The sequence below is a fragment of the Myotis yumanensis genome, unplaced genomic scaffold, assembly GCF_028538775.1.
Source record: "Myotis yumanensis isolate MYYU_CA2020_CCGP unplaced genomic scaffold, mMyoYum1.0.hap1 SCAF_2, whole genome shotgun sequence".
NCBI lineage: Eukaryota > Metazoa > Chordata > Mammalia > Chiroptera > Vespertilionidae > Myotis > Myotis yumanensis.
The window spans coordinates 73,115,859-73,129,102 of record NW_027223753.1 but is presented as its reverse complement, the minus strand read 5'-3'; the positions used below and the strand labels follow the sequence as shown (position 1 = coordinate 73,129,102).

The 13,244-nt window shown below is 40.5% G+C and overlaps 1 protein-coding gene across 2 annotated transcripts in view; it reads right to left on the bottom strand.

Annotated features, from left to right (window-relative positions):
* DCDC2 (doublecortin domain containing 2) overlaps positions 1–13,244 on the bottom strand; it is a 189,677-nt gene that overhangs the window by 91,222 nt on the left and 85,211 nt on the right. For both annotated transcript variants that reach the window (XM_070405644.1, XM_070405645.1), the window contains one exon: positions 7,905–8,067. In XM_070405644.1, coding sequence (XP_070261745.1) covers positions 7,905–8,067 — 163 coding nt within the window. The remainder of the gene's footprint in view (positions 1–7,904; positions 8,068–13,244) is intronic.

The following is a 13,244-nucleotide window of genomic DNA, read 5'->3' as shown; positions in this document are numbered from 1 at the left end:
GATACTTTTAATATTATAACCTGGAAAATTTCTATAAACAAAAACATCTGGAGAAAGATCTGATAAGGAGAAATAGCTCTGTTTTCAAAAGTATAGATTTAAGCTAATATCCTTAACTCACCAAACAATGATTTAATCTAGTGAATAGCACAAGTTTTCTTGTGTGTTTTTTTTCATTTTCCCTGGAAAAAAATTTAAGAATCCAAGATTCATTTTCCAGGTTATATGTTCTCTTTATCAAGATAAAAAGGTACAAAATGCTTCATCTAAACTATTTTATGTGCTTCCTGATCAATGGTATAAGCCTCTTACTGGGGAAAAAAGATCAGAGAGGAATGGTGGGTAGGAGATCCACTTGATCTCTCCCTATGAGGTTTCAACCACTTAAATAGCTATAATTCAACAAAAGATTCCCTGCTCAATGCACAAACACAGCTGAGAGATCCGTGCATTGAAACATGTTAAGGTGGGCAAGTGGGACCAAACCTGGGAGGCGAGAAGGGAGAAAAGTTAAGGCGAGGCACACAGAGGCAGCCCTGAAGCAGAGAGCTCACAGCAGGTAGAGGGGAGGAATCAGGTTGTGGCTGGTACTCCCTTCAGCTCAGAGGAGTGAAGAGATTCAGTGAGAATTCCTGTAGGAAGGGACAGTACAAGCTATGGCTGAGCTCAGTTGACCTGGGCAGGGACAAAGCACAGAGGTGCAACCTCGAGTGTCTGACAGTCAGCATTCAAGACACAAAAATAAAGCCACAGAGCCTGGCTGCCTCTTAACCTCCCAAAATATGCCTCCCTTCAGCCTTGGTGTCTGGTAGCAGAGCACATTATCTGAAAATCCTAGGACTGGTACTACAGAATCACTTTTTCCCTGAGCAAAGGGTGGACTTTGTTAATAATCCCAGGTTCAAGTGGGGTGGAGGGGGGGATGCCATGGAGGTCCACTGGTCGCCACTGTCAGGAGGGTAAAGCAACAGAAGAGGCAGCTGGGTTCCCCCAGCTCACCCTACCCCTATGTATTGCAGCTACACTGCCTGCGGCATCTGTGTCTGCGAGAGGCAGCAATGGGATTTCACAAATTTGAGCCACATAACCCACCATATTCCCCTGCAGGTTAGTCCTCTAAGCCTGGGGTGACCAGATCACAGGAGAGGCACCCATATTTCCAGGGAGCACAGGCCACTTTCCGCCATCCCAGGGAGATCTGAAAAGCCAGAGAAGTGCAAGAGAACTAAACAAACAAGCAAGCAAACAAACAAAAACTTTGTGATTTAGCACCACCTACTGGAAAACAATAGAAAGATTTGTAATTATCAATCTATTAGAGAAGTACCACTTATACAAAGATGCCTAGACAGAAAAAGAATCCATCAAGCACCATGAATAATCAAGATAACAAGGCAGCTCAGAAAGAAAATGTTCCAGAAAACAAATTTAGAGACATGGAAATACATGACTTAAATGATAGACTACAACATTGCAGTTCTGAAAAAAAACTCAACTAGATGCAAGAAAACACAGACAGACAATTTAATGAGCTCAGAGAAGAAAAAAAAGAAAGAAATCAGTGAACAAACTGAACACTTTATCAAAAAGATTAAACATTAAAAAAGAACCAAAACAGAAATTCTGGAGATAAGGACTCAATAAAAGAGATCAAGAATGAGCTAGGGAGCATAGGAAATAGAGCTGACCAGATAGAGGAAAGAATTAGTGATATCAAAGATAGAAATCTAAAAATGATGCAGAGGGAAGAAGAGAGAAACTTGAGTATAAAGAAAATGAAAGAACTCTGCAAGAACTATGACTCCATCAGAAAGAGCAATATAAGAATAATAGGCATACCAGAAGATAAAGAGAGGTAGAAGGGAACAGAGAGCCTATTCAAACAGATAGTTGACGAGACCTTACCAAACCTATGCGAAGAGCTGGATCCTTGAATCCAAGAAACAATCAGAACACCTAACTACCTCAATCCAAAAAGGCCTTCTCCAAGGCACACTGTATTAAAACTATCAAAAATTAATGACAAAGAAAGAATATTCAAGGCAGCCAGGGAAAAGAAGAAAGTAACCTATAAAGGAAAGCCCATTAGCTTATCAACAAACTTCTCAGCAGAAACTCTACAAGCTGAAGAGAGTAAAACCAAATATTCTAACTACTGAAAGAGAGGAATTACCAGGCAAGAATAATATATCCAGCAGGATTCTCTAAAAACAAGAGAATCCTTGAGCCAGCATAGGCTCTCCATTCCTTTCTACCTCTCTTCATCTTCTGGTATGCCTATTATTCTTATACTAGTAGCCTGGTGCACAAAATTCGTGCACATTAAAAGGGAATTAATTAGCAGAAATATTTTAATATTGCTATTTGCCCTTTCTCTATAATAGAAGTGTGAGAGATGAAAGGAAATTATTAAAATGTATATGAAAAAATGTATAAATTTATTAATAAACAAACAGTAACAAAAGGATATAATGACAACAGAGGCATGATATAAAAACAACAAAAACATGATATAAAAACAACAAAAACATGATATAAAAACAGCAGTGATGCAAACGACTGATAAAGTGATTAAACTTATTCTAATATCTCCCTGTACACCACATTAAGAGTGAAAACACTTGCCGAAACCGGTTTGGCTCAGTGGATAGAGCGTCGGCCTGCGGACTGAAGGGTCCCAGGTTCGGTTCCGGTCAAGGGCATGTACCTGGGTTGCAGACACATCCCAAGTGGAGGATGTGCAGGGGGCAGCTGATCAATGTTTCTCTCTCATCTATGTTTCTAACTCTCTATCTCTCTCCCTTCCTCTCTGTAAAAAATCAATAAAATATATTTAAAAAAAAAAAAAAGAAAGAAAACACTTTCAGAGTGCTTGACTAATTTCCCTTGTGATGAAGTATTTACAACTTTAACTTTAACGTCACATGCTCTTCAAACGAGAGAAAGCAACATATAACTGACCATGTGCGAAAACGGGTTCAGGTAGGAATATTCCTACTCTGTCTCAAGTTTGTCCTTGTGATTTATTAATAGTCATCACAAATGCTGGCATCATGGAAAACTATTGTCGAATTAAATTAAATGGGAGGCCAGTGTCAGATGGGGACAAATCAATTCTTATAATCAGAGCAACCTTTCCCTCTGCAGATCCTGTTAATACTTCAGCTTCAATAATGTTAGGTCATAATCTTTTGATAATAAATCTGGTAACATTTCAAAGACCCCATTTACTATTAAGATTTCTCAATAGCATGATGATTGCACCCACTTTCAATTTTAATCTATGACACAGCATTCCCGAAGGAGTAATACTATTAAGAAATTCGGTGGGAAAATTTTCCTTTTCAGCATCATCTGTGGAATCAATGGAATCATTACTCAAATATGAGTGAAAATCTCCTTCGAGTATATTCAAAATTTCTACATTTAATTTTTGAACTTGCTCATTTTTTGGACAAAGAATTGCATGTTTAGATATATTTTTAACATTATCTATAGATATAGTATTTCCAAAGGTAGCTTCAATAATAGATCCATTACAAATCATTTCACAGGGGATTTCAATAATATCCATTCCTAAATGAAAACTGCTATCAAGTTTGCCATCTCCAAGTTTTACTAACTATTCACTATAAGCAGAATCCTCTGATCTCATATTTGTTTTAAGACAACTTCTGAAACATCCCCAAACATTACAGTACTTTAAACTCATTTGTACTATGGCCGATCCCATAGCATGTGGTATAATACTGAAGCATTGTCGAAAATATCCTCCAAGAAGGAGAACTTTCCCACCAAATACAACATTCAAATTCATAATTTCTCTTAGTAATCTGTCTATGGCATTTATAGAATGACTGGATGCCATGATGCATTCATCAATGATGAAAAGTTGAGCCTTTTTAATAGTTTTAGCAACTTCACTGTTTATATCGAGTCTAGAAATTGAAATTTCATTTAATGGAATTGGTCATTTATATTGGGAATGAAAGGTTCTTCCACCGAGAAGTAAATTTGCAGCAATTCCTGTAGACGCTGTGGGTAAAACAGTACCCTCACAACCTCTAATATAATGTATTAAAACTTTATTGTGCAGAGCCGCTACAGTGTTTTGGACAGGTTCAAGCCTTGGACTGATGAGAGGGCACAGTCCTCTCATTGCCACGTGCAAGTCCCAGCTTGGAGGGCAGGGCCCTCCCAGCACAATTATAGCCAACAATTATAGTTGTAAGCTTGAACCTATGGTACAAACACGTAGCCCCACATGCCTGAGTGATGTAGGCTTGATAGAGTCCAGGTGCATGTAGTTGAGTAGGATTGAAACCCAGGAGAATGTTGTAAACATCTTGATCATGCCCTTACTTTGCCTCGTGGCATCTGCTATAAAATAAAGACACAGCTGTGGCTGTGGTCACTGTCTCTCAGAGAAGCAGCGTCCCACCGAGACCCAGCTTTCATTCTCTTGTCTGTCTTTTCTAAGCCTTTCAGCCGCTCCCAACTCAGGTTCACCCTTGGCCATGCTGGTGTGGCACACTTTATAAAAATATGCCTCCACGCTCCGAGGGCGGGTTCCTGCCTCAAACCTCGCCCTTACTGGAAACAACTCCGGGAAACAGCTCGGGGAGGGTGCAGCCATTTCCAAGACAACCCCTGCAGGACTGACTTCCTTCTGGTTAGTCGAGCCTTGGGTCGTGATGTTATACCCAGGGTTTTTATATAAATAGACTAGTAGCCCAGTGCACAAAATTCATGTGGGGGGGAGGGGGGGTAATCCCTCAGCCTGACCTGCACCCTCTCCAATCTGGGACCCCTTGGGGGATGTCCGACTGCTGGTTTAGGGATCGGGCCTAAACTGGCAGTCGGACATCCCTCTTGCAATCTGGGACCACTGGCTCCTAACAACTCACCTGCCTGCCTGGCCACCCCTAACCACTTTGCCTGCTGGCCTGCTTGCTCCCAACTGCCCTCCTGCCAGCCTGATCACCCTCAACTCCCCCCCTCTGCTGGCCTGCTCACCCCCAACTGCTCCCCCCACCAGCCTTATCATCCCCAACTCCCCCCCACTGCTGATCTGCTTGCCCCCAACTGGCCCCCCCTGCCAGCCTGATCACCCCCAACTGCCCTCCCCTTTTGGCCTGATCACCCCTAACCACCTCTGCCTCAGCCCCACCACTGACTTTGTCTGGAATGACATCCAGAAGATCTCCCGGTCTAATTAGCACATTTCCCTTTTATTAATATAGATTGCTCTTTCTGATGGAGTCATAGTTCTTGGAGAGTTCTTTCATTTTCTGTATACTCAAGTTTCACTCTTCTTCCCTCTATGTCATTTTTAGGTTTCTATCTTAGATATCACTAATTCTTTCCTCCATCTGGTCAGCTCTATTTCCTGTGCTCACTAGTTCATTCTTGTTTTCTTTTATTGAGTCCTTCATGTCCAGAATTTCTTTTTGGTTCTTTTCAAAAGTTTTAATCTTTTAGGTAAAGTACAGTGGGGCCTTGACTTACGAGTGTCCCGACTAACGAGTTTTTTGAGATACCAGCTGTCTCTTGGCCAATTTTTTGCATTGAGTTGATAGAGTAATTTGAGTTAACAAGCTCCTTAACGAGCTCGGTCTTAGAACGAATTAAACTCGTAAATCAAGGCCCCTCTGTACTCATTTTGTTCATTGATTCTATCATTTCTTAGCACATTTAAAATATGACTTGCTTCAATATTCAATATATTTTTGTTATTTTCATCCCCAAAGATACAATTTTTGTTGAACACTGTTTGTGGATTTTCACAAAAGCAAAAGTACTGATAATTCAATTTTTTAATAAAAGTTACTTTCCTGTGAAAGAGGGAAATATTGATACAGCATCTTGTGTCCCCAAATTTCTACAAATGAGATACCTAACAAGATGATGCTTCCCTTTCTTCTGAGGGACAACTACTAAATCTAAAGACTTTAAAAAAATATTGGAAGTAGGAGTTGGGATTTTCAAGAATTAAGAAGAGCCTCACAGAAAATAAGCAAGTAACATTTTATTAAAAAGCCTTTAATATAAAATAATTCATGAAAAGTTTAAAATGGGTCCTGTTCCTTAGTGAGTTTTAAAGTATTACAAAGATTTCTCTATTTTGTAACTTCCATCACTCATTTCTCAGTATTTATTAAGTGTATCATATCCATAAGATATGTGCAAGTTGTTGGGGATTAAAAAAATAAACTAGTAAGACAACCCAGGCCTAGCCAGTTTGGCTCAGTGGATAGAGAGTTGGCCTGCAGACTGAAGGTTCCCAGGTTCGATTCCGGCCAAGGGCACATGCCTGGGTTGTGGGCTTGATCCCCCATAGGGGGCATGCAAGAGGCAGACATCAATGATTCTCTCTCATCATTGATGTTTCTGTTTCTCTCTCCCTCTCCCTTCTTCTCTGAAATCAATAAAAATACATTTAAAAAAAAAGACATAGCCCATGGCCTTGGGAGCTTTATTATCTAGTATACATTGATTAAACTAAAATACTTTTAATGCTCAAGGTATGGCTAGCTTTTTTTCCTTTGGTGTCTGCTAATACAATAAGCATTCAATAAACATTTGTTGGCTGAATTTCACCCTGGCATCCCTGTTTCATGGTCACTGAAAAGGATTTCACAAACTTAAAGATAAGCAAAACTTTAAGGTTAAATCTTAACATGAACCCACACTTTGCAGATGGCTAATGGGGCCCAGAAATGTTAAGTGACTTGTCCAGGGTCAACAGCAGAACTAGAACAAGAATTTAGAACACTCGGCTTCCAGCTAATCTCCATCATTTCAACCTTTGAAGATTTAAACACCCTCTACTCTTTCTTCTCTCTGTAATTAGCTCATTCATTTAGCCTGTTCATTTAACTTAATCTCAACACATCTTCCTTTTAACTCTGTACTCATCTGTGCAGTATTCTCTAAACACTCATAGGATTTCATGCTGTCTCTTCAATTGTGAAGCCCACCTTAGCTGTAACTTCAATGTGAATCTTCATATAGATTCTGAAATGAGTTGGAGCTCTTAGGCAAGAAAATAAAGCTCTGGCCACACATCTGAAACCTTATCGCATCCATCCTCTTCCTAGGTGCCCCAGTGTGTCCCCCTGAGGTGTGTGTGGATGGATCCCAGGAGGAAGGAGAAGCAGTCACTCTGCTGGGCTGTGTCCCAGAAGCCCTCTGCCACAGCATCATTTCACTGTCATGTGCTCACCCCACTGAGAACGCGCTTGTAATGAAACCCATAACAGCCTGTAGTCACAAAAACCTAATGGGAAAATCCACAATTCTGATGGCATATGTCCTTAGTTCATCACACTTTTATCCTGAAATTTTGTCCTGATACAAATTTTTAAAAAATTATTTAGACAAGCTCTTGCCTGGTAATGTAAGATACATAACTAATTTTGGTATATATTGTTTATTGGTAAAGTTTTGTGTGTTCTCTTGGATATCAGCAAAATTAGTAAAACTTTCTTTGGGGGGAAGGGAGTGATCTGTGACTAAAAGGTAATTCATAATGATTGTGAACAAAGGTTGTAGACACACAAGAGACACCAATGTCAGTAGCAGTTGGTAAAAAAATGTTAATTAAGCACTTTCAGTAGGAACACAGGATGTTACAACTTACTTCGTTTTGTAAGATTGCAATAGAAATGTTTCATCTCAAAACACATTCCTTTGTAGCACAACCTCTAATTACAAATAGGAATTAATCCTGAAAAGCAGCATCTCATATACACATGGTCTTCTGTGAAAACTCATGCATGACAAGTAGGAATATCTTCTGTGTGCCCAGAGGAACAAATAGACCTATTTAAGCATTAAAATTGTATCCAGCCTTAACATAAAAATAATCAATAACAACAATATAATAACAACAACAAACTTACCACTGTCTGGAATTGGTTGTGGTGAGTTCTTTAACTTTAGATTTTGTTTTCCTTTTGTGGATTTTTCTAAATTCACATCCTCTTTTTTCCCTTTCCTCTTTGGGGGCTGAGGAGATGAGTTGTCGCTGGATCCTACAGTTGACTTAGATTGGCGATCATTTCCCTAAGTGGCAAAAGATTAGACCCTTATTATTGGCTAATGAACTCCCAAAGTGATTCCTAGTGGGGAAAAAAAAGTCATTAAGTAGGCATTAGGTAAATAGGGCAGGGGCCAGAGATGGATGCATTGCACTGATTCTGCTTCGGTCCATTTTAATACCTACAATTAACTCTTTCTAGTGGCAAAAGAAGGGTCTGGGAGAGGAAGAAGAAGAAGAAAAATAATGATTGTTGATTAGTTAATATTACCATGTATTCTATAAAATTAAGTCACTCAATCTTCATACCCCTATGAAACAGGTACTATTGTCACCCATTGTAAAGAGGAAAAAGGAGGCTTAGGAAGTAAGCCTTGTCCAAGGTCACGCCCCCAGCAAAGAGCACAGCAGGCCCTCTGCCCTAACCATCCCCTCCTCCTGTGCTTTCTGAAGAATCAGCAGCTACCTATTAAATGAGGAATAGGGACAATCCTCAGTTTGATCAGTTAATTAAGAAATACCTTCTTGAGAACCAAGATGGCGACATAGGTAAACACCTGAACTTGCTGCCGTGCACAACTACATTAAAACTACAACTAAAAGACAAAACGAATATCATCCAGAACCACGGGAAGGCTGGATGAGTGGAAATTCTACAACTAGAAGGAAAGAGAAAAGCGCATTGAGTCCGGTAGGAGGTGCAGAGGTGTGGAAGTGCAGAGGTACAGAGGCGTGTTAGAAAGGGGCTGGCAACTGGGTACACTATTGTCTTTTTCAATCAGGAGGGAGATACAAGCTCCTGACTGCTCTTACTCCAGTTCTGGGTGAGAATTTGGGGACCCAGACTCATACGGAGAGAAACTGGACTGTCTGGCATCGGGCTGGAACGTGAGGGCGGCTTTCTCACAGAGGTGCTTGCAGCGGTCATTGTTCCTACACGGACACAGACCCTGGGACCTCTCCGAGGCAGAGCAGACTGGCAGCCATTGTGGTTTGCTCCGCCCTGGTGATTCCCTGAGACCCTGCCCCACCCAATTTATAACCCCACCCAAGCTGTGCGCAGAGGCTTTTGCATATGAATGGCCTGGCCTTTCTTTGCCTAAAAATCTGGGCAGACTCAGTGAGTGCCAAAGCCCCACTGAAGCAACTCCTACCCCATAAGGGTGTCTCCAGCACAAAAGTTCTCCCATTGTAGACACAACCAGTCCTCACAGCCAATTGGCCGGGAGGTCAATTCCTCCCAGTGATACCAACTACAATCAAGGCTTAACTACAACAAGACTGTGCACAAAGCCCACAAAGGGGTGCACCAAGAGTGTCCACCTCAGGTGATTAGGGGGGCTGAGCCACTGGGCCCTATAGGACACCAAGCACACAAAGCCACTCTACCAACACAGGGAAGCAGCCAAAATGGGGAGACAAAGAAGCATGTCACAAACTAAAGAAATGGAGGAAAAGCAAACTACTGGATATAGAGTTCAAAACCACGGTTATAAGGTTACTCAAGAATCTTCTAGAAACCTCCGAGAAATATAGTAAGACCCGCAAGGATATGAAAAAGGACCAATTAGAAATTAAGCATACACTGACTGAAATAAAGAATAATAACAGAGATCCAACAGCAGACTAGAGGATCCCAAGAATCAAGTCAAAGAAATACCTTCTTAACTAGTTGTCACTGTGAATGTATAGAGATAGTCATTTGAAGAGACATACACTGCGCTTGTAGAAATCTTCAAAATTTACTCATCTGTTGGGGACTGCCATGGTCTCTATGAATTGCAAATCCAGTGCAACATAGACCCCAGCAGTTCAAGACCACACGTCCACATTTCTGAAAGGCAGCACCCATGATCACACCTCCAGTGGTTGCCTCTAGTCCCCGAATACTTCTGGAAATTAAGACCTTGCATCTGCAAAGTGGGCTCCTCAGCAGAAAGATGGGGTTGAGTTTCAGCGGCTCCTGTCATGGGCCCAAGTATGACTCCTGTGGAGCCATGTAATAGCCACTACAGTGGTGGTTACTGTGAGTGTTCAAGGGACAGCTGTGCTGATCTCAGCTACTGCGTGGCCATTGCTACAGCAAGAGACTCCCTCCTAACAAGACAGCCTTGACTCTCAGATGCTCAGGTGCTAAACTTACCTGAGTATGTAGAGTGTGAAGCTGCAGGTAACGGGAAAAAAAAAATGTAAGTTTTAGAAACCCAAAATACCTGGCTCAGAGCCAGTGATCCCCTATGTGAACTTGGGCTAGTTCCTCCCTTGTTTGGCCTATCTCCTCATCAGTTAAATGGGGTTAATGTACCTGCCTTTAGGTCTATAAAAAGAATGAAGTGGTCCAGTTTATAAAGTAACTGGTACTGTGCCTGACATAGTATTCATTTAATGAGCATCAGAGTGCTTTCTATAAGAGCAAAGAGATCATATATTTTTCTTAAAATCCTATCAAACACACATATTGGGTGCAATCTTTATGTAATATTTGTATTATGCTAGTATCTAAAAATAAATGTAGCAATATTAAATAAACAAATCTGCCTGGAAACCTATTATAACTGCTCATTTTAAACATTTATATATTCAGTCATTCAAAAGTATTTAAATAGTTTTAGCCATCACCCAATTAAGAACAGCAAAATTCACAGCCTTACAGATGAAGTTATTTATGCTATTTTGTCACAGCCTACAAGTAAATGAATTATGCATAGATTTATTAACAGTATAAAATTTGTCTGAATCTATAACACTTTTTTGCATAATTTAATTTCCTATTCAAACTGCAATTTAAACATACAGTTTCCATTTAATCATTGAATTAACTGCTACCAGAGTTTTGGTGTGTTTTTATTCCGTTTCTTTTCTTCAATGATTCTCTCTCAAAAGGCCATAAATTGCCTGGCAGATGAAATAGATAATATGATTATAGAGGATATTCTGAAACTATCAGCCAGGTCTCATATTCCAGTCTATTTCCAACTATATCTATTCATCCCAAGATTTAAAAACTGTAAAAGCCTTGAATGAAAGGAGTAACCCCTTTAGCAAGCCTATGGGAACATTCAGAGATGCTGTGGAAATTTCAGGGAGTAAAATGAAGCCTTGTGAATGAGAAACTTTGGAGCAGGTTCTACAGCTCTCTGGGAACAGTCTTGTTCACAGACAGGTATAACAATGGAGAAGCAGAGCCCCATCCTGGAATAGAATGCGTAGGGGTTATATAATTTTAAAAATTCTCTTGTTGAATGTTCTAAAAATTCTGCTTTACCACATTTCTGGTAGTGACACTCAGAAGGGTGATTGTGGATCAAGAAAGACTAGTTGATCCCAATAAATACATAGGGCACAACTTTGGACACTGTTGCTCATGCATTCGTTACTGAGTAATGACTAATCACCAGGCACTTTGTAAGAACAAAAACTGAGAACAAGAAAAAAATTGTTTTGTAATTAGAAGACTGGTTAATAATTTAAATGCTTATCCTTTTAAAAATGTTGATTCACCTAAAGTGTTAATATAAAAAATATATAAGAAATTATATACATACATATGGAGAGATATATATGGAGAGAGAGAGAGAGAGAAAGAGAGAAAGGAATGAAGAAGGAAATTTTCCTTCTTTTGGGGACGTCCACCTGTGGCTAATTACTTGGGCACATAGATAGGCATTGCTATTTTGGGAGCAGAGTGAAAGAATGAATAGGGGAGTTTTGCGATCTCACACAGCTGTGCCAGTTGATGAAACAATGTTATCAAGTAGCTCGTATGTGCTAAATACCCATTAACACAAATATTTATAGATAGATATCATTGTCATCACTTTATAGATAATAGAGGAACTCAATTTCTCAAGATTACCCAGGTCTGATTTTTCTGTTACACAGGAGCTGCTTGATGCCAAGGCACTAGAAACAGCTATTATGTTGTATGGTTCCCTAAAAAAGCCACCTGGAAGTCACACAGTGGAAGGGATCTAGAAGCAGCCCATTTTACAGCATGTCCTATGCAAAAACTTGACCTCAGTGATACTTAAACCACTGTCCTGCCTTTTGCCTCACACACATCTCAGCTTATCTGACAGGAATAGCAAAGTTCTAGCTCAAACTAGCAAAAAACTATCAAGAGCCCGGCTGGTGTGGCTCAGTGGTTGAGTGTTGACCCATGAACTAGGAGGTCATGGTTCCATACACAGTCAGGGCACATGTCTGGGTTGCGGGCTTCACCCCCAGTGGAGGGTGTGCAGGAGGCAACCCATCAATGATTCTCTCTCAGCATTGATGTTTCTAACTCTCTCCCTCTCCCTTCCTCTCTCTGAAATTAAAAAACAAAACAAAACATATTTTTTGGGGGGAAAAAAACTTACAAGAGCCCTTCCATCACCCTCACTCTACTGAAACTGGGATTTTTAAGTAGTTTCCAAAGCAATGTCCAACAAAACCCAAACAGCTCAGGTTTATTTCATTACTACAGAAACTCATTTCCAGCCCCCATGAAAACCTGTCATAAAACATCAAGTTTAAATAATTCTGTGAGGGTTTTGCCTATTGGAGCAGCCACCTGTGTCTCAGGGACGCCCCTGGGAGGAAGACCTGAAGAGCAGCAACTGGACAGGACTCAGGTGCTGCTGCTCTCACTTGAGCGTCTGGTGCGAGCAAGCGTGAGAAGCCCTCCCATTCACACTGGACTCAGTTTCTCCACCAGGTAAACGGAGTTTTAGGAGCATGTGGAACTTTTCTTGCTTCACAGTGACTTTGTGATATGTGGATAATCATGTGGACGTCTTTTAAATCAAAACCTTAACAATTATAATGTCTTAATCTGTAAATTATCGATCACAAGATGTATTAGCCATATGGTCATAAGAAAAAGAGTCTTTGGCTGTAACTTTCAAATTCTTTTTTGCACCTCTCCCACTAGAGGGCGCTCTGATTCTACACGGAGTTGCCTCACAGAGAACAGACTTTTGCTGATGGGTTTATTTTTCAAACGTTATAAAACTTAAGACAATTCACTTAAATCTTCCTTTTGTTTTCAAGGTTAGGTCCACAACTTAAAAATATTCACAATTGCCCTGGCTGAGTTGCTTAGTTGGTAGGAGTGTTGTCCCATACACCAAAAGGTGGCAGGTTCGATTCCTGGTCAGGGCACATGCCCAGGTTACAGGCTCTATTCCCAGGAGGGGATGGATGTATGGAAGGCAGCCAA